We start from the raw sequence: 23,149 nt of genomic DNA, 5'->3' as shown, positions 1-23,149 counted from the left end.
AGTTTGTCCCATTTCCTATCACAATTAATAAACCTAAACATCATAATCAGTCAATTACAACGTCCCACTCTGTCAATCAGAACGTCACAATCAGTCAGTCAATTACAACGTCCTACTCTTTCAAAGACAACAACAAACTCAGTCAATCCCAACACCATAATCAGTCAATTGCAACCCTCCACTCTTCCAAAGAAAACGTCAAATTCAGTCAGTCGCATCGTCCTACTTTATCAAACTAACGTAAAAGTCAGTGACTCAATCCTAACATCACACGAAGTCAAACACAAATTCTACATCAGTCAGTCAATTACAACGCCCCCTTCTGCAAACAAAACGTCAAATTCACTAGGTTAATCTCAACGTCACACCATGTGAATCACAACGTCACAATCCGTCAATATATTTTAACGTCACTATCAGCCAATTGCAACCGTATTCAGTTAGCTTAAGACAAAGCCAGAACCATCACAATTTGTCGGTGACATTCTGTCGAAGACGTAGCCATAATCAGTACATCACGTCAGTGTCACGAGTATGAAGATCAGATGTAAAAGATCATTATACATTATTGTACTTACATTTGTATAATAAAGACATTCATATTGTAGGTGAACTCTGTGATGATGGATCGGCGTCAGAATTATTCTCTGCAGCCATCGGAGAGTAAGGAACCTTTACCTCTACAGGCAGTCTATGCGGTCTCGGATTCTACAGATAATAAGTGGTCTAACAATGCAGATAATCAGAATGTAGCAGAAATCAAAACCGGCAAACGTACAATGGGAAGATTTATGTTACTCTTATTCATAATGGTGTCTCTTATTTACAGCTTCATACTTGCCCAGCTCGTCACAACACAGTACATGTACGCCTACATCCGCAGGGATAGGTTCCCAAATGTAAGTTTCAGTAGTAACGAATCGAAATGTGAGATAAACATAACATCACAGCTATTTCACGATCAACAGACTGTACAAAAACTAGCAGCTCAACTCAATATCTACTTGGATTTGGCGAAAGGAATTCCTGGAACACTGAGCATTTTCTTGTACGGTTCTTTTAGTGATAGATATGGCAGAAAGATCATTCTCCTCATCCCTTTTATAGCAAACATGCTTAAATGTATTCTTATTACTTTAGGGACATATCTCAACTGGAACATTTACGTGTTCATTATTTTTAGCTTTATTGACGGAGTTGGAGGAGGCTGGGTTCTTGCTATGTCTATTGTCATGTCCATGGTTGCTGACATCACAGAGCCGGGAAAGACGCGGACGTTTGCTATAGCGATGACCGAACTGTCTTTAGGATTTGGGCTAATAATCGGAGGTTTTACTTCCGGTTTTATAATTCGAGCAAAAGGTTTCACGTATGTGTTAGTAATAAGTTCTTGTTGTTCGCTTGTACCAATATTGTTGTTGATTTTTGTACAAGAAACGTTACGCAAACCAAAGGACGATCAGAGGAAATCTGTTGCTAAACTTGCAGTCGACATTTACGTGTTTTACTTCAGAGACATTTCCATCAATGGGAAAAGAAAAATATTTCTAGTGTGCATGGTGATCTATTTCCTGAACATTCAGGCAGCAATCGGTTCTCATGGAATAGAAACTTTGTATGGCTTGAACTCGCCATTTTGTTGGAGTTCAGTGGAGGTTGGAAACTATGCTGCTATAAACCATGGATTACCGTTCGTGACAGGAATGCTACTATTTCGTCCATTACAGTGGTGTCTAGAAGAGACACTCATAGCCGTTCTAGCTGTTCTGTCTAATTTTACTGGGATGGTACTAGAGGCGTTGTCCTATACTACATTGATGCTATTCTTCGGTGGGTGTAGTTTTTTTAATGTCCGATAACTATTTCATTTAATATTCGGTGACACTTTTCCCCAGATTACTTTGTGTTTGTCTGGGACTTCTCTCCCAGGTAATTAAAGCAACTTTCCATCTTTATTCTAAGAATAGAACATATTTATAATGTATAACAAAACACTATGCTCCAATGGGATTCGTGAAATGTTGATTACATTATTATTCGTTATATTACCGAATTTTAGAATTTTATTAGGATATCGTGATATAGGAATACTGCAGATCTATATTTAGATATTGATTTATTGTAGAATTCTAACAGATTTCATTGCACTGTATATTTCTTGCAGATATTTGATTAGCGCAAAGTATAATTATATATCAGAACAGGGTATTCTAACGGGATACCAAGTAAGATATATCAGAAGAGGGTATTCTAACGTGATACCAAGTAAGATGTATCAAAAGAGGGTGTTCTAACGTGATACCATGTAAGATATATCAGAAGAGGGTATTCTAACGTGATACCAAGTAAGATATATCAGAGGAGGGTATTCTAACGTGATACCAAGTAAGATATATCAGAAGAGGGTATTCTAACGTGATACCAAGTAAGATATATCAGAGGAGGGTGTTCTAACGTGATACCATGTAAGATATATCAGAAGAGGGTATTCTAACGTGATACCAAGTAAGATATATCAGAGGAGGGTATTCTAACGTGATACCAAGTAAGATATATCAGAGGAGGGTGTTCTAACGTGATACCATGTAAGATATATCAGAGGAGGGTATTCTAACGTGATACCAAGTAAGATATATCAGAGGAGGGTGTTCTAACGTGATACCATGTAAGATATATCAGAGGAGGGTATTCTAACGTGATACCGAGTAAGATATATCAAAAGAGGGTATTCTAACGTGATACCAAGTAAGATATATCAGAAGAGGGTATTCTAACGTGATACCAAGTAAGATATATCAGAGGAGGGTGTTCTAACGTGATACCATGTAAGATATATCAGAAGAGGGTATTCTAACGTGATACCAAGTAAGATATATCAGAAGAGGGTATTCTAACGTGATACCAAGTAAGATATATCAGAAGAGGGTATTCTAACGTGATACCAAGTAAGATATATCAGAGGAGGGTGTTCTAACGTGATACCATGTAAGATATATCAGAAGGGTATTCTAACGTGATACCATAAGATATATCAAAAGATATCAGATATATCCAAGAGGGTATTATATCGTGATACCAAGTAAGATATATCAGATATTCTAACGTGATACCATATATATCAGAAGAGGGTATTCTAACGTATACCAAGAGGGTATTCTAACGTGATACCAAGTAAGATATATCAGAAGAGGGTATTCTAACGTGATACCAAGTAATCAAAAGATATATCAGAAGAGGGTATTCTAACGTGATACCAATATATATCAAAGTGATATATCCTAACGTGATACCAAGTATATATCAAAAGAGGGTATTCTAACGTGATACCAAGTAAGATATATCAGAAGAGGGTATTCTAACGTGATACCAAGTAAGATATATCAAAAGAGGGTATTCTAACGTGATATCAAATAAGATATATCAGAGGAGGGTATTCTAACGTGATACCAAGTAAGATATATCAGAAGAGGGTATTCTAACGTGATACCAAGTAAGATATATCAGAAGAGGGTATTCTAACGTGATACCAAGTAAGATATATCAGAGGAGGGTATTCTAACGATATACCAAGTAAGATATATCAGAAGAGGGTATTCTAACGTGATACCAAGTAAGATATATCAAAAGAGGGTATTCTAACGTGATATCAAATAAGATATATCAGAGGAGGGTATTCTAACATGATACCAATAAGATATATCAGAAGAGGATATTCTAACATGATACCAATAAGATATACCAAAAGAGTGTATTCTAACGTGATACCAAGTAAGATATATCAGAGGAGGGTGTTCTATCGTGATACCAATAGGATATATCAAAAGAGGGTATTCTAATGTGATACCAAGAAAGATATATTAGTGAAAGGTATTCTAACGTGATACCAAGTAAGATATATCAAAAGAGGATATTCAAACGTGATCCCAAGTAAGATATATCAAAAGAGGGTATTCAAACGTGATACCAAGAAAGATATATCAGAGGAGGGTATTCTAACCATGATACCAAGTAAGATATATCAGAAGAGGGTATTCTAACGTGATACCAAGAAAGATATATCAGAGGATGGTATTCTAATGTGATACAAAGTAAGATATATCAGAAGAGGGTATTCTAACGATATACCAAGAAAGATATATCAGAGGAGGGTGTTCTAACGTGATACCAAGTAAGATATATCAGAGAAGGGTGTTCTAACGTGATACCATGTAAGATATATCAGAAGAGGGTATTCTAACGTGATACCAAGAAAGATATATTAGTGAAAGGTATTCTAACGTGATACCAAGTAAGATATATCAGAGGAGGGTATTCTAACGTGATACCAAGTAAGATATATCAGAAGAGGGTATTCTAACATGATACCAAGTAAGATATATCAGAAGAGGGTATTCTAACGTGATACCAATGAGATATATCAGAGGAGGGTGTTCTTATGTGATACCAAGTAAGATATATCAGAAGAGGGTATTCTAACGATATACCAAGAAAGATATATCAAAAGAGGGTATTCTAACGATATACCAAGAAAGATATATCAGAGGATGGTATTCTAACATAATACCAATAAGATATATCATAAGAGGGTGTTCTAACGTGATGCCAAGTAAGATTTATCAGAGGATGCTATTCTAACGTGATACCAAGTAAGATATATCAGACGAAATGTTTAAATGTGTTTCAAACCTTCGAGGTTATCTGGCTGAATCATTACTGATGGATATATATTTCTACAGCTTTCTCTATGGTTATGTATCAAGTGATTTGGTTTAATTTCAGTCCCAGTATTGAGCTTTGCTAGGACTATGGCAGTACCGGTACTTCGAGGAGTCATGTCACGTCTAACACCACAGGATAAACAAGGTTGTATGCTGTTACAGGAGTTTGATCATATCTGATATATCATATGAGAAGAAGTATGTTATAACGAGGTCGATACTCGTACTTCTATGCTATGATGAGGTCAGTACTGGTATTTTATAAAGAGGTCAGTACTGGTCTGGTATGTTACAATCAGGTCAGTACTGGTCTGGTAAGTTATAATCAGGTCAGTACTAGTCTGGTATGTTATAATCAGGTCAGTACTGTCGTTATAATGAAGTCAGCATTCGTATATTACGAAGTCGGTACTGGTATATACACACGAGTTAGGTATTAACATGCTATAACGAGGTCGATATTTATGTGTTATAGTGAAGTATACCAATGGAACTTATTTCCTCGTTTCTATTGACTTAATTAGATATACTAAAAACAAAGCCTTATATATGTCCTAATTCTAACATGCAATTGATATATAGATGATATTTAATGGTTTCCAGTTTAATACTACATATCTTTCACGAATATATATTTTACAAGTGCGACGCATGTTTGAAAAATGTAGGTATATATAGGAAATATTTACGCGCTCTTTTACTTCAGATAGTTTCAAGTTATCTTGATATTAAGACGGCGCCATATTGAATAGTCTGCTTTGCATTGTATTTTACCACGCTACTTACCTATACCTATTGTTACTAAGCTGGTTTCCAGTCCAGAAACTATTGTTACTCATCACCTGCTGGATATTTTGCTTCCAGGGCAGGTCTGTCACTTCCTAATCACCCTATTTCGATTTCTGTTCTATCTCTATAATACTGTTATCTGGAAAGAGTTGCTTACAAACCAGTTTTTATATACCAAATTAGAGAAAATCTTAAATGTACACAAGAAAATTATTATATCGTAAACCAACTTATTCAACATAAGCTTAATTTGCGTCTGAACAGGAAAATGTGTGAATTCCAATGCCGTGACTTGAAGTCACCGCTCTGGTTGGTCAAACTGATACATTCTTATATTCCAATGGTGATATTAAACTAAGTTAGTGCATTCTTTACAAAAGGATTTAACTTATTTTAGCTAAATGAGAAAAAAATGGATTTAACACGTGAAAGTCAGTAGATATTGGATACGGCTATCGAATAGAAAACAAGTGTAAATATACAAAATACAAAAGTCTCTTCATAAAAAGAGGCGAACATTGGTGAACTTGTAACTACATTTCAAATCATAAAAAAACTAGACAATAATATAATTTCTTAGTGTAGTTTGTCAAGATTGAACGATTTAGAACGTGACGTTACTTCAGTTCTTAAGACACTTTCTCTGATACAATATCAATGTAGATTGTCAACTTTGAGCACAGAAATGCAGACAAAAGAATTAGCGAGGATTACACTGAGTAGTTCTTTATCTAACAAATTACCTGTCTCTGGGCACTGTCGCCATGCATTGTAGTCTTTAGATATGGTAGATGTATATTTCTCACTGGGACTGTTATCATTAAAGGTAGTATGTTTGGCGGGATGGCTATCGTGGAAACGTTTTGTTCACTGTTTGGCGGTGTGGCGTCCAACGCTATATATGGGGAGACCGTGGATACATTCCGGGGAACAGCTTTTCTTGTTCTGGCCGCATATTTATTTCTCGGCTTTTTGTTAGCTATGTAAGTATCCTAAACACCGCTTCCTTCCCGTTGTTATAACTAAGACAAGCACAACAACAACAAAAACTGACATCTTAATCATAATTCAAGTACAAATTCAATAAGACTAGGAGACAATATCAACAAAAGAAAGAATTATACTTAGACCCATGAAAAAAAGTGATAGAAGAATAGGACCAGGTGTTCTGGAGGGTTAGCTGTTTTTGCTCCATCGATGACACAAGCCATGTAAATGCCATGTCAATCCAAGTTGCTGATTACATTTTCTTTTAAGTAATGGACACTTCTGAAGTCGGTTAATCTTTTTAAATGTTTTAGCAGCTTCAATTTACCAGCTTCTTACACTGACACAATATATCCCCCCAAAAAAGTGTTGCTTATATTTCTCCCTTAACAAATGAAAGTGCGGACAATTTTTAATGACGAAATGAGTAAGTAAAAGCATTGGAGTGCTTTCAGTTGGCATTCATGCCTTTATGAGCGCCAACTCAAACATTTTCATGCTCAAGTTAGTCAGAGAAAAAACATATCATTCCATATCATACATACAAGTCTGCAGATACCCCGTCTAATTCCTTGTCAGTAAGCGATTTTTCATGTACATTTCATTGTAATGATCAACTATGTCTGCATACTTTCTCGAAACATTAATCATAAATAAGACTTCAGGAATAAGATATTCCAAAAAACAGATGAATGAAACAAACCAATGTGTCGATACGGACTCAGTAAGATGTAGTACCATCTAAAACCCGATACCTGATGGTTCCAATTCCGAGCCGGACTCCCCGAAAAATCTTTTCAACAAATCTTAGTATTCTAAAAAGAAATCAGTGAATATAGAAATATAAGTCAGTGATCTTTAATCCACTTATCTCTGTGATTTCTCCTGATCTAACAACATAATTAGTGAGTGATCTTTAATCCATTTATCTCTGTGATTTCTCCTGATCTAACAACATAATTAGTGAGTGATCTTTAATCCACTTATCTCTGTGATTTCTCCTGATCTAACAACATAATTAGTGAGTGATCTGTAATCCACTTGTCTCTGTGATTTCTCCTGATCTAACAACATAATTAGTGAGTGATCTGTAATCCACTTGTCTCTGTGATTTCTCCTGATCTAACGATATCATTAGTGAGTGATCTGTAATCCATTTATCTCTTTGATTTCTCTTGATCTATAAAAGTTACATTATTAGTAAGTGATCTTTAATCCACTTATCTATTTGCCTCCTCCTGATCTAACGACATAATTAGTGAGTGATCTGTAATCCACTTATCTCTGTGATTTCTCCTGATCTAACAACATAATTAGTGAGTGATCTGTAATCCACTTGTCTCTGTGATTTCTCCTGATCTAACAACATAATTAGTGAGTGATCTGTAATCCACTTATCTCTGTGATTTCTCCTGATCTAACAACATAATTAGTGAGTGATCTGTAATCCACTTGTCTCTGTGATTTCTCCTGATCTAACAACATAATTAGTGAGTGATCTGTAATCCACTTATCTCTGTGATTTCTCCTGATCTAACAACATAATTAGTGAGTGATCTGTAATCCATTTATCTCTTTGATTTCTCTTGATCTATAAAAGTTACATTATTAGTAAGTGATCTTTAATCCACTTATCTATTTGCCTCCTCCTGATCTAACGACATAATTAGTGAGTGATCTGTAATCCACTTATCTCTGTGATTTCTCCTGATCTAACAACATAATTAGTGAGTGATCTGTAATCCACTTGTCTCTGTGATTTCTCCTGATCTAACAACATAATTAGTGAGTGATCTGTAATCCACTTATCTCTGTGATTTCTCCTGATCTAACAACATAATTAGTGAGTGATCTGTAATCACTTGTCTCTGTGATTTCTCCTGATCTAACAACATAATTAGTGAGTCTCCACTTATCTCTTTGATTTCTCCTGATCTAACAACATAATTAGTGAGTGATCTGTAATCCATTTATCTCTTTGATTTCTCTTGATTTATAAAATTTACATTATTAGTAAGTGATCTTTAATCCACTTATCTCCTTGCCTCCTCCTGATCTAACGACATAATTAGTGAGTGATCTGTAATCCACTTGTCTCTGTGATTTCTCCTGATCTAACAACATAATTAGTGAGTGATCTGTAATCCACTTATCTCTGTGATTTCTCCTGATCTAACAACATAATTAGTGAGTGATCTGTAATCCATTTATCTCTTTGATTTCTCTTGATCTATAAAAGTTACATTATTAGTAAGTGATCTTTAATTCACTTATCTCCTTGCCTCCTCCTGATCTAACGACATAATTAGTGAGTGATCTGTAATCCACTTATCTCTGTGACTCCTCCTGATCTAACGACATAATTAGTAAGTGAACTGTAATGCACTTATCTCTGTGATTTCTACTGATATAACGACATAATTAGTGAGTGATCTTAAATCCATTTATCTCTGATTTCCGCTGATTTATCATAATGAGTTAATTAATGAGTAATCACTCGATTTTCCAGATTACTACATTGGTTCATCAGACGCCTAAACAAAGACAAACCGATGAAAGGATATTCGAAAACATAAAAAACATTTGTAAATATGTAGCAATCAATCTTCTTACACATAATTAAGAAAGGAAGAATCATTACATATAAAAAAATAAAATCTTTGAGCGATTATCACGTATTTGTCTTATTTGTGGGATACAAGGATTTAACTGTACATAGAGCAGTAATCAGGCGTTCGTCCTAATTGTGAGATACAAGGATTTAACTGTACATAAAGCGGTAATCAGGCATTCGTCTCTATTGTGGGATACAAGGATTTAACTGTACATAGAGCGGTAATCAGACATTCGTCTCTATTGTGGGATACAAGGATATAATTATTTATACACAAAATGACAATTGGACATATCGTCTGGACCTCTCGAGGGGTACAAAACTTAAACTGTATATACTTAAATTGGCAGTGTGTCCCATTACAGACCAGTATCAGTTACTTCGTGTTTTTTTTTTTTTTTTTTTTTTAAAAAGATAACGTTTAGATATTTTTACAACCACCTTATAAAATGTGATATCGTAACTAAACATCAATCAGGGTTTTTGCCGAAAGATTCAACTACTTCCAATTTACATTACGGTTACTAGTTGCTTAACTGAAAACGAAGAACTGGGATTTATCTGTTATGTTATAGGCGAAGTCTTTGATCGGGTGTTACATAAGGCTTTATGATACAAACTGAACCCTGTGGAATAAAAGGAAATGTTCTAAAATGATTCAAGAATTATCTCTCTGGTAGAAAGCAAAGAGTAATTAATGGAAGTTTTGCATTTAAACCTTTTGTAGCTGGTGTTCCCAATGGCTCAGTTTGCTGTCCATTTCTATTTTTACTTTATATAAATGATAAAATATGTTGTGTCCATAGTAGTATGAAATTATTTGCTGATGACACTTTCCAATTCTGAATTTTAGATGCGATATTTAAATGTAACCCATATTAATTGTTAATATTTTACCGTTGTGTGAAAAATCCAATGATGTCTACATGATCAATCGGAAGACCTCTCATCAGTGTCTTGTTGGTGTGTTTCTCACAAATTTCAACACTGCTGTATAAGTAATATTAATACACAAGCAATGCGACAGAATATTCATTTAACACCTCAAAAGCTGAATCCGGTACAGAAGTAAGAAATCATAATATCTTTTTTGATTTTGAGCAGGTTCCATTCACATTTTGGCCTTCACTTTATCAATAATGGCAAATGGTCCGAACGAATTGATTCTATTTACAGACAGGCATATCAAATAATGAACAAATCTTATAGAAATTCTCCTACTGTAATGTATAGCGCATTCATAAGACCTTTGTTAGAATATGTTCATGTTATAGAAGACAACTGTTCAGGCTATGCAAATCATCTTCTAGAATCTATCAATCTTAAGGCAGCAAAGGATAATAACTGGATTGCGCAGAAGTACCCCTACAAAGGAAGAGGAAAAACACACGACAACACTGATGTATACAATACTTAACAATGAAACTCCTGAATACATTTCTTTGATATTACTCAACCATACATATTTGACCCTGATGATCTTTTCTACAGCCGCAGGAACAACATTATTTATACCTTCCTATGTGCATTGCACGTAAACTACAATGCAAGTTTTTCTCTCGGTTTGTTTTCTGTTAGTATCCACAGATAGTCACTCTGTTTGATGAATTCATAAGTTTCTGGATAAAACATTACAGGGCGAACAAATGACAAATATTCTTCTCTAGCTACACGGTCCTCGACAATATAAGATAAACCTTTGTCAATTAGGAAACTCTCTGAGCTCGCTAAATTATGATCTTCATACAGATCATTATTTGCGTGTGGGTCCTTCTTGTGTCTGTTGTACCTCAGATGGAGCAGTACAGCATTTCCTTTTTTATATACAATGTATAGATGAAAGAAACACCTTGATGCTTTCTCTCTACCAATATGGCCATTTTACTATTAATCAAAGGATGTATTCCATAGCTGTCAACTTTGTAATACTGAGTATAACAAATCAGTTTATGATTCAGCTCTTAAGTGTATTTGGGCTACAGAAAGATCATAATAGTAAGGATAATAATAATAATTATTATTATTATTGTCATATTTGGTTTTATTCATTTTTGATAACATAAGGAGGAATATGTTTGTCTTACATATGGAAAAAGATAATATATCACAGGCAAGTAAAATACAGCAACAGAGATATAGAGATATCGTTCACATATCAAATTTCTTTACAGATTTCTTAAGAGCTAATACAGAAGTAGAATTCCTCACATTGTTTGGTAAAAGATTCTATGTAATAGCTCCATAGTAACTAAAATAGTTTCCAAAAATGTGTGTTTTGTGAGAGGACAAGTAAAGTGAAGAGGAAGGTCTTGTAGATCCACTTTGAACATCAGACGTATAAGTACAACAATTCAAACTTCGCGGAGCTAAACTTTTAAGAACTTTGTACATTAAAACAACCCGGTTGCATAAAACTTATTTATAGAAAGGCAACTAATTTTGGCACTTAATCTTATCACACGAAAGTAAAGAGAAATCAAAGTTTAAAATAATTTTTGCTGCTCTCTTCTACAGTACGCTCTTGTTTTGCATCATCCTTTTTGGCACTGTTGCCCCAGACAGTGGAGCAATAACCCATGTGTATGCTAATAAAACAATCATAAAACATCATACAAGAGCACTGACTTATAAATGGCTTCAACTTTTTCATCTGAAAAAATTGACATAAATTCTTACAGATATTGATAAATTAATGGTTCCAGGAGAGACAGCTATCGACACTCCAAGAAGTCTTTCATTATTTACATTGTCGATAACAACAAATAAATTACTCTGTATCCTACATTTTATCTGTGAAGTAGTTACAATCAAAAGATTTTGATTCACGATGTCAGGTGATCTTTTATGGGTCTGTGGAATGGTTTGAGACTACGGGAAGGTCATTTACATATAAAATAAACAACAGTGGTCCCAATATTGAGCCTTGTGGTACTCCGACAGATAAGAGGAGAAAATCACTCAAAGTGTTTTTGAAATTGAAAAATTGAAACCTCCCGCTCAAATGACTTAACTGTTTTGGATGAGCAACCATACAATTTGAGCATGGAGAATAAAATTTGATGATTCACTAGGTCGAATCCCTTTCTAAAATCTAAAAATAAAACACTGGTTAACATTTCTGTGTTTGTGGCATTATACCAAGTATTAGTAATATTAGTCAGTGCTGTCAGACATGAATGGATGGCTCTGAAACCAGATTGGCTATCAGAAATAAGGTTATCTACATTAAAAAAAATCGTAAAAAAAAATAACATGAATGTGGTTTTCAAGACACTTTGACATAGTAGACAGATTGCATAAACAACCTTCCATCCCATATTTTCATTATACTTTCATTATATAATTAATCATCACTAATGGACGTTTGAGAAGTAAGGTGGATGTGTATAATTATGAATACTGTCAACTAAAATGCTATTATACAATCATCTACGAACAGAAACATTAGTGTGTGAGAAACAACCCCGAATGTATGTTGTTATAATTTCTTTTTACATTTTACGCCAGAAAGAACAATTGACTTCTGATATCTGAGAAGGAAACCAACAACAAAAACAAAACAGGTACAGGGAAACACAATACTTCTCCTCATTGTGACGATCATAAAACTTCTCCCTATATTCGTTAACATCAGGTGATGTAGGTACTCGTGGACTACGAAGAAGTTCTACGGTCGTCACATTACATCCTTGTAAAGATTTATTTTAGTTCCTTATGCGTGTGAAGTCCAGTATGTATGATGTTAATTATCTCGTCTTGTAATGGTGTTTTCTCTACTCCACTGTTCACCGAACGTGAAATGTGTCCCAAGTAAGAAACACTGTGCTGTCTCTACTTCACTGATCACAGAACGTGACACGTGTCACCAGTAAGAAATACTGTGTTTGGTCTATTCCAGTGTTCATGGAACGTGACATGTGTCACCAGAAAGAAACACTGTGCTGTCTCTACTCCACTGTACACCGAACGTGACATGTGTCACCAGAAAGAAGCACGGTGTTGTCTCTACTCCACTGTTTACCGAACGTGACATGTGTCACCAGTAACAATCACTGTGATAACCAGAATTCCTTGTATTCATAGTCATATCCTCTTGATTTTTACTCAAGTATTGAAACCGATGCAGGTTGATGAAAATTATTGAGAAGTTTTACGGTCGTCCTAGTGAGAAATATTCCATTTTTTCGATTGAGGAACAATTTCCTCCTGAACAAGTGAGTTTAATTTTTTATCTATATGCAATGATTATTTCACGAAAAACAAATAAGTGATGGTACCTTCCCACGTTGCATTTCTTGTGTACAGAACGTCCGAATCCTGTGGTATTATATGTCTTGTTTGATATTCCTTTTAACATTTTATCGTTACCTTTATTAACATCTATGGAAATTACTCCTGTGTTTTAACTATGTTAGTAGTAACACAGTTTATGTGTATTAAATACTGTTGTTTATTCCCGAACGATTTGTCTTAGCTTCTAATCTGTAATACTTCTGTAATACTTGGATTTATTTAATACTTACGGTCCTGTGTCTATGTATTGATAACTTAGTCACAAATATTGGTCTAGACATGCACGGCTATTGACTATCCGTATCACAAAAATGCGACGTTGAGTCCCATTCATCAAGATAATTTGTTGTCGGGACTCGGGTAAAAAGTTGCTAATAATAAAACAGCTTTTGTGAATGGGAAAGCCGGTAGTTTTTCGGGGTAGGTTATGAATGGTTCTCAATGGGAATTCCCAAACATTACCACGAATTCGACAAAAAATAGCTCTTTTAAGGATCCGCATGTCTTCGTCAAACACTTACATCTGGGAACTGAGTACATGTATTTAACAACATTTCTATTACAATAATTGTATTGTATCTTCTATATGGGAAAGGATTAAAGGAGCATCATCAACTCTAAGCTTGTTTTCTCATCCCATAATTAGATGTAAGTGAACTAGTGTTGAGTATCGAATAAGACAAATTTTGAACTAAGTATGAACACGGAGTCTACCAGTTTAATATGACGACACGTCCCCAAACAGAATTAATTATAATCAACGTCTAACTTTACTGTAACGACATGTCCTCATGCAGAATTAACGGTGACGACATGTTCTCATACAGAATTAATTATAATCAACGTCTAACTTTACTGTGACGACATTTCCTCATACAGAATTAACTGTGACGACATGTTCTCATAGAGAATTAATTATAAACAACGTCTAACTTTACTGTGACGGCACGTCCCTATACAGAATTTATTACAAACATTTATGTCTAATTTTACTGTGACGGCACGTCCCTATACAGAATTTATTACAAACATTTATGTCTAACTTTACTGTGACGACACGTCCTCATACATAATTAATTATAAACAATGATTATCTTGTAACCACACGTCCTGCTCTGATCGATTGACCAAGAATGGTTATATCTACTAATTCATAAGTGAAAACAGTTTATGACTGAATAATTCATATGACTACATCCTTACTGTACTTTCTATAGTAATGTTCTTAAATGGATATAAACATTTCTGTCTTTGACAACACGTCTTAATGGAGTATCTCCATCGGGGACGTATATACAGTCGATCTCCGAACTATGCATTGATACCGTGTAATATCACTTTCATTTCGCATTGTCCAATGGTCAAATATACATGCACTATGTACATGTATAGTTGATGTATTCACCTGTCGGTACAGAGACCAGCCCAACAGGTATATATATATAACATACTTTGATATCACTTGCCACATGTTGACAATATAACTTAGGATCAATTATCCTGATTACCAATACGCTACGTACGAATGTACACCTGTTATTGTGATGTGACCATATTTATTTAATGGGTAAACCCAGGGTCATATTGTATATGTTCCTTGTACAATGATAAGTTCGAAATCTCTCCGACAGGTTCTCTGGTTCTACTCTCCATAACCGGCAGTTGTTCGACCGTGATCCACGCCGACAGTGTCTTCTGTGTGACATAATAATGTGTGAGAGGTAAGCTACCTTAACGGAGAGATCTAGACTGTCGACACACAAAAGGACCTGGTGGGTTACATGTTACATAGAGAGAGTGTGGCTGTGTACAACATGGACTGTAATGGACCGGTAAGTTTGTTAGACAGGTGAACGCTAGATAACCCTGTCCCGTACTACTGATACGGAACCTCATCAATGCTGTTAAGAATGATATGAAACATCATTAAGTATTCGATGTGTGACTACTTCCGCGTCGTGGGCTGTACCGCTCTAGTCAATTTTAGTCAGTTAATGTTGTTTGTAAACACTGATCGAGGGATAGGTGAGTCATTTACAATGTATGTTAAAACAGATATGTAATTCGTTTGTTTGTATGACGGTATAACTGTGTGTTGTACTGTAATAATCCCTGTTTACAGACGGTAGTCCTACCATTGTTTACATAAGGGACGTAACTCTCACGTACCATCTGACTTAGTCGCCGGATTCGTCACCTTTCAAAAACAGTTGATAATTATGATAAATTAGGTAGGAAGCGGTTTTATGAAGACATGTTTAAGATGCGATCTGTGATCACCGATTGAACTGGCTGTTATTTTTACTTGAATAATTAGAATAAACTACAGGATTGTTTTTGTGCACACGCTCAGCCTTAACAGTACTTTCGTTTTGTCCCGCCGTTATGGCAGTTAAGCCCCTGGCTACCCTGTGAAGGAATATAACTTTCCTGTTGTCCAATTGCCTCTTTATGACACTTTCGCCGATTGACACTCTAACCAGCCAGGGGCTTGATGAAACTTGTGGCAGATCAAACCTGCAGGGAGTTTAGAACAAGTGTATAATACACAGTTCATCTAGCTAAATCACCATGATATTCTACTTTCAAAATTTCAGAATCTCAGACTGGCGTGATGTTGGTACAGTTTAGTATCGGAAGGAGAATACAGGTGTAGCCATACCGACACAGAAAATGGCTGACCGGGAACCACTCCTACAATCAAGTAGTAGTGACTATGGTTACGGATCAACCACCAATGATGTCAAGGGTATGGATTTGGAGGAAGAAAATGATGACACAGCTGACGAGAAAAAGATGGACGCCCATCGCCTGGTCGTCCTTCCTATCGCATTCCTCTACATGTTCTCCTTCATCACAGCCTTTGCATGTGTTAGTCAGTATGAGTACTACGCCATTGGTAAATCGATGTACCCTAATAACCAGTCCATCTGGACTAACCGCTCATCCAGCCACTGTCAGGACAAAACATCACAGATGTCGAAAGAACAAACTAGTGTACAGGAAGCTACTGCAAAGCTCAACATCTACCTCTCACTGGCGGGAGGAATACCCGCGGTATTTGCTAATCTCATGTTCGGAACCTTCAGTGACACGTTTGGTAGAAAGTTCTTGTTTATTCTGCCCACCGTCGGCTCATTTCTCCGATGTAGCATTGTTTTGATTATTATGTATTTAAAGATAGATGTCTACTATTTTCTTATCGCCTTTGTCATAGAAGGATCTCTGGGCTATTTTTTAGGGATGTTACAGGCTAGTTATGCCTATATGGCAGACATCACCGCTGCTAATGACAAGCGCTCTTTTGCTATTACTCTTGTTGAGGTAAGCCTTGGTTTTGGTTCTCTGCTGGGGTTTCTGGTATCAGGGTATCTTATCAAGTCTGTGGGCTTTACGTGGACTATGGTGTTCTCTGCGGCGTTGTTAGTTCTTTGTCTTATTATGACCATGTTTGTTTTACCCGAAAGTGTCGCACCGGCTCAGATTATAACAGAGAGACGAACATGTTCAGATGTTACAAAATATGTTGGAAATGCGCTCGCATTTTATTTTAAACGAGATTCTAAGAGAGAAAGATGGAAATATATAGTCTGTATACTCGTGTTTTTCCTGACAACACTAGTAATTTTAGGACGTCCGTCCGTGGAAACACTTGTTCAGCTAGGCTCACCATTTTGTTGGGACCCTGTGGATGTAGGATACTACAGAACAATTCGTAGTGGCATCCAGCAGGTCGGGTGTCTCCTGCTCATACGACTCCTCCAGTTCTGTATGACAGACGAAACAATCGCCATGGTTGGGACACTCTCTTCAACAACATCGCTCGTAATGGAGGGTTTTGTCACCACACAGACCAGTTTCTATATCGGTAAGTTTATTTTGTATTAAAGCCTGTCTTCTTTCTTGTGAATTAAAAATGTTATAGAGTGATGAAATTTTATGAGTATTATATATTGCCATTATTTGTGCTTGAATTAAACAGTAACTTTGAGTTAAACAAAGTTATCGTAGAAACTCTAACCCATTTTCCCATCTACTCTATATATCTATATTGTTATACATTTGCTGAATTGAGTTACTTCCCTTGGTAGTACCCGTGGTAGGAGCAGGCGGCATTCTGACAATGCCTATGATTCGAGCCATTATGTCCAAAATGACACCTGATGATAAACAAGGTATGTAGCCTCGATCTCAACACCTAAACTTTCCTTAGTGTGGCTATGAGTAAACGTAAAATGTCGACACTATTATAATATCTGGTTTTCAGTAATGGACAAAATGCATATTCACTGTTAAAATGGCGTTACTTAAAATCCTATCTTTTTATTAAAAAAATTAACAAAAACATATATATATCGCTCTTACTGTTTAAGTGCGGGAAACGTACACCATGTATTTTAATATCGTTTTTACAGAAAGTTTGGTCGAGATGGAATTGATCCTGTAGCAAAACAGGGCGATCAAACTAACTATTCAATATGTTGTTTGTATTATTATATTGTAGGTGCAATGTTTGCGGGTATCGCAGCTCTGGAGACGATCGGTAACATGGTAAGCTCAATAATAGCCAACGCCATCTACCATGCCACCGTCACTTTGCTACAGGGTTTTGTCTTCTTTGTCATGGCGACGTGTTCCTTTGTATCCTGGCTTCTGTTGGTGTAAGTATAATTGTAAAACTTATCCTCCAGAACCAATGAAATTATTGCAAATTTTATTTGACATAAAATATATATCGGCACAAAAAAACGATGAAGCAATGTCCAAGTTAACGTTATAGAAGTAAGGTCTAATAGGTGAAACAAATGTAGTAGGAGGAATTTTCAATAGGTGAAACAAATGTAGGAATAAGTTTCAAAAGGTGAAACAAATATAGAAATAAGTTTTAAAAGGTGAAACAAATGTAGGAATAAGTTTCAAAAGGTGAAACAAATATGAAATAAGTTTCAAAAGGTGAAACAAATGTAGGAATAAGGTTCAATAGGTAAATTAAATGAAGGAATAAGTTTCAAAAGGTAAAACAAATATAGAGATAAGTTTTAAAAGGTGAAACAAATGTAGGAATTAGTTTTAAAATGTGAAACACATGTAGGAATAAGTTTCTAAAGGTGAAACAAATGTTGGAATTAGGTTCAAAAGGTGAAACAAATGAAGAAATAGGTTTCAAAAGGTGAAACAAATGTAGGAATAAGGTTCAAAAGGTGAAACAAATGTAGGAATAAGTTTCAAAAGGTGAAACAAATCTAGGAATAAGTTTCAAAAGGTGAAACAAATGTAGGAATTAGGTTCAATAGGTGAAACACATGTAGGAATAAGTTTCAAAGGGTGAAACAAATGTTGGAATTAGGTTCAAAAGGTGAAACAAATGAAGAAATAGGTTTCAAAAGGTGAAACAAATGTAGGAATTAGGTTCAAAAGGTGAAACAAATGTAGGAATAAGTTTCAAAAGGTGAAACAAATCTAGGAATAAGTTTCAAAAGGTGAAACAAATGTTGGAATTAGGTTCAATAGGTGAAACACATGTAGGAATAAGTTTCAAAAGGTGAAACAAATGTAGGAATTAGGTTCAAAAGGTGAAACAAATGTTGGAATAAGTTTCAAAATGTGAAACAAATGTTGGAATAAGTTTCAAAAGGTGAAACAAATGTAGGAATTAGGTTCAAAAGGTGAAACAAATGTAGGAATAAGTTTCAAAATGTGAAACAAATGTTGGAATAAGTTTTAAAAGGTGAAACAAATGAAGGAATAAGGTTCAAAAGGTGAAACAAATGAAGGAATAAGGTTCAAAAGGTGAAACAAATGTAGGAATAAGGTTCAACAGGCTAATTGGAGAGGAGGAGGACAATCAATTTGTATGTATGGTGGTGCTGTACTGATGGGCAAAGGGACTAGTCCTAGTAGAGGAAACATATATATATCAGTGATATCAGTGATACTGCTGTTATGTTCAGTGCACTTGTTTTAGTGTTGCCATGTTAATTCGAGGTGGAATAATGTTAATATATTAATATAATGTTACAGGTTTTTACTCATCATTCCTCAGTGTGGCGTGAAGAAGACACATTCTATCCAGCGGGTGATTATTACAGTGTAACTCTGAGTATAACGAAGAGTAACCTGTGTATGTTAGCAAGCGTTACCTCTCAGTGTAATCAAGCGTTACCTCTCAGTGTAATCAAGCGTTACCTCTCAGTGTAATCAAGCGTTACCTCTCAGTGTAATCAAGTGTTACCTGTGAATGTAACCAAGAGTTATCTCTCAGTGTAATCAAGTGTTACCTGTGAGTGTAACCGGGAGTTACCTGTGAATGTAACCAAGAGTTACCTGTGAGTGTAACCAAGAGTTACCTGTGAATGTGAGTGAAATCAAGTGTTACCTGTGAGTGTAACCAGGAGTTACGTGTGAGTTTAAGCAAGTGTTACCTGTGAATGTTACCAAGAGTTACCTGTGAGTGTAACCAAGAGTTACCTGTGAGTGAAATCAAGTGTTACCTGTGAGTGTAACCAAGAGTTACCTGTGAGTGAAATCAAGTGTTACCTGTGAGTGTAACCAGGAGTTACGTGTGAGTTTAAGCAAGTGTTACATGTGAATGTTACCAGGAGTTACCTGTGAGTGTAACCAAGAGTTACATGTGAGTGAAATCAAGTGTTACCTGTGAGTGTAACCAGGAGTTACATGTGAGTTTAAACAAGTGTTACCTGTGAATGTTAGCAAGAATTACCTATGAATGTAATCAAAAATTACCTGTGAGAGTAACCAAGAGTAACTTCTGAGAGTAACCAAGAATTACCTATAAATGTAATCAAGAGTTACCTGTGAGAGTAACCAAGAGTTACCTGTGAATGTAACCAAGAGTTACCTGTGAGAGTAACCAAGAGTTACCTGTAAATGTAACCAAGAGTTACCTGTGAGAGTAACCAAGAGTTACCTGTGATAGTAACCAAGAGTTACCTGTGAGAGTAACCAAGAGTTACCTATAAATGTAATCAAGAGTTACCTGTGAGAGTAACCAAGAGTTACCTGTGAGAGTAACCAAGAGTTACCTGTGAATGTAACCAAGAGTTACACATGAGTGTAACCAAGCGTTACGTGTGAGCGTTACCAAGAGTTATCAGGAGTTATCAGTTAGTGTAGTAACTCGTAAGAGTTTCAATTGAACTGACTAAATATTGCCTGTGAGTGCCACTGTGAGTTTCCTGTAAATATTACCATGTGTTATATGTCCATGGGACTATTATAAAGAGTTACCTGTGAGTGTAACCAAGAGTTACCAGCTTGTGTAACTTCGTATTTCATGCAAGCATTAACATGAGTTACCCGAGTATAACCAAGGTTACTTACATTGTTTGAGTAAGATACCTTAAGTTGGCTACGTGTATTAATCAGTTAGTAGGAGACACTTAATTATCTGTGACCGGCAGTTATACTGGGCATGGTGGTGTGGGGAGGGGGAAGGGAGGGGTGGGGGTCGATATCACAGGAAGCAACTCGCATCGTGTGTGTTGACTGGTGCTATTTTATACAATGAAATGATTTTAATCATTTATCCCAGTGTTTAAGTTAGGCAGTTTAGATGTAATTTAATGTTAATTGCCATGGTTGTTTTTACTTAATCTTAATTTATTGTTTTCAAATTTTATGACATGTCAACTTAATTGTTATTTAAGAAAACTTGCCAGTTCTCTGTTGCATAAAATTGAAAGAAATATCTTACCATGGAAAATATGTGCATCTTTATGTATCCTGCATAAGGTGTGGAGATTTTATAAGATATATACCGGTTTGTATTGTATCTGATGTATGTACATCTTTGTGTGTTCTACATCATGTGTGGAGATTTTATGAAATATCCTGAACTGGTGCTGCCATTTTTGGATACACCTGTTACATATAGCTGTACTATATTGGGCAGAGACGCACATGCATTAATTCTACAGAGTTACATCATGACTTACTGAAATATTTCACTTCTAAATATAGATAACCTTTTAAATAAGCGATTTTATATGTTGAAACAAGTTTGTGTACGAAAATTCATCAAAATGCTTGATATATTCCTTTTTAGCGTGGAACTATATTTCTGCGCGGTGCAATCATATTGACGTGCATCATCAAGCACAATTCAGGGTAACGTCAACGTTAGGTAAACAAAGGTTGAATAGGATGTTGAAATTTGGATAGTGTGAATATTCAGTAAGTGTTGACGGATAAATAGAATACGTGGTCGGTGTCTTATAGTATAATCTGCATTTTGACTTGGTACGGAAGGGCAAAAGTCACTCACCAAATCTTTCTTCACCATAGCCACAATATAAATAATATTTTTAAGACACTGACCATGTATTCTGTATGTATTGTATCTGATATTGTTAAACATTAAATATTAATCTAATTAAATTGATTTAATTAATGTTAAATATTGTCAATGCAGTTATTGAGATAATAAGGAAGAGTGAGAGTTTGTTTTTGGCTTTAGCTGGCACGAAGGAAAGTTATATATTTTGTCTGTACATGTATGAAAAATGTTTCCAGTGATATCAAAATTCTCCTCTGGATAAAAAACAGATTGAACACTGATCATGTTGACATGGTTCATGTCATATCTTCTGTGTTATTATTCTTATTGTTTTATTGTTAATTTTCCAAGAAAAGATAAATTGATCCCATATGCATCATGGGGATGTATTGGTCGATACATTAAAAACAAACCATAGACCGTTAGCTGGATATCTGTGTTACCAAGGTAAATATAATTGTCTCCCTTCGTTCAGGGTATGAAGCTGGAAACACTTAACGATCTTACGGCATAAGGAGAATTGTTTTGATAATGAAATTATCCACTAATATAATATAACGGGAATCCCGTGAGTGGTTTTATCTTAAGGTGTTATGTTTGATCTTCATGCTGTTTTAAACGTCAGTTGGAATAAGTATTAGAATAAAACGTTACAATTCTGTGATATTTGTAATACAAGGACAACAAAATGTTGATGCGGAATCATTGACGCTTGTGTACGATAAACAATATGTTGTAATTATACCTCAAAGGGTAGACTATCTTTCACATTTTCTCTCCGCCTAATTTAAATGTATGTTGTTTCCATACATTATTATGTGCCATTATCGAATATTTCGTATTGATGCGATTTTTATTGTTTTTGTTTTTGTATTTTCTGTATAGTTTATATTGTTTAATAACCATATGGTAAGAATTACCATACAATTAACACATGTGATAAATTTAAAACAGTTTTATATAATCGTTTAAACGATTTGATTACACAAAACAGAAATCCACACAACCCCGAAAGACATATATTCTCTTCGACTGAACCATGTACATTTGCCATTCTGTGTATTTTTCATCCGTATGCTTACTTGATCTACCAGAGTTACGTCCCTTTGGATCATTGAACGACTCAACGCTATGTTGATTGTGTCGTCCGCTGGGACGAGTATAATATCTCAAAAAGAAACATGACAGATTTGTATGTTGTGGGGGAACCAATGGTTTCTGATGATGTTTTTGTCTTCTTTAGCATTAAATGTTGTCTTGGTCGATTCTTCTCCGACCTTTTCAAAATATAGATCGGCACTTTTCTGACTTGTTCCTAATATTATCGTCCGGCATTTTCTGACCTTATTGTACGTCACTTTTCTGACCCTATTGTACGGCACTTTTCTGACCTTATTGTACCGCACTTTTCTGATCTTATTGTACCGCACTTTTCTGACCCTATTGTACGGC

At 35.5% G+C, this 23,149-nt stretch overlaps 2 protein-coding genes across 2 annotated transcripts; both read left to right on the top strand.

Annotated features, from left to right (window-relative positions):
• The first annotated feature begins 623 nt into the window (after nt 1-623).
• LOC132558898 (lysosomal proton-coupled steroid conjugate and bile acid symporter SLC46A3-like) lies at nt 624-9,070 on the top strand. Its single transcript, XM_060223514.1, has 4 exons — nt 624-1,830; nt 4,780-4,863; nt 6,334-6,490; nt 9,004-9,070. The coding sequence occupies exons 1-4, from the start codon at nt 624-626 to the stop codon at nt 9,068-9,070; spliced, it is 1,515 nt and encodes a 504-aa protein (XP_060079497.1).
• Nucleotides 9,071-16,071: 7,001 nt separating this feature from the next.
• On the top strand, nt 16,072-19,530 carry LOC132558982 (lysosomal proton-coupled steroid conjugate and bile acid symporter SLC46A3-like). Its single transcript, XM_060223608.1, has 4 exons — nt 16,072-17,269; nt 17,493-17,576; nt 17,906-18,062; nt 19,423-19,530. Exons 1-4 carry the CDS (start codon nt 16,075-16,077, stop codon nt 19,493-19,495), a joined length of 1,509 nt encoding a protein of 502 aa, XP_060079591.1. The 5' UTR covers nt 16,072-16,074; the 3' UTR covers nt 19,496-19,530.
• The last annotated feature ends 3,619 nt before the right edge of the window (nt 19,531-23,149 follow it).

Source organism: Ylistrum balloti, unplaced genomic scaffold (genome assembly GCF_031769215.1).
Source record: "Ylistrum balloti isolate Yb309-2 unplaced genomic scaffold, AGI_CSIRO_Ybal_v1 Utg370840, whole genome shotgun sequence".
NCBI classification, from domain to species: domain Eukaryota; kingdom Metazoa; phylum Mollusca; class Bivalvia; order Pectinida; family Pectinidae; genus Ylistrum; species Ylistrum balloti.
This window is presented reverse-complemented; position numbering and strand designations above follow the sequence as displayed.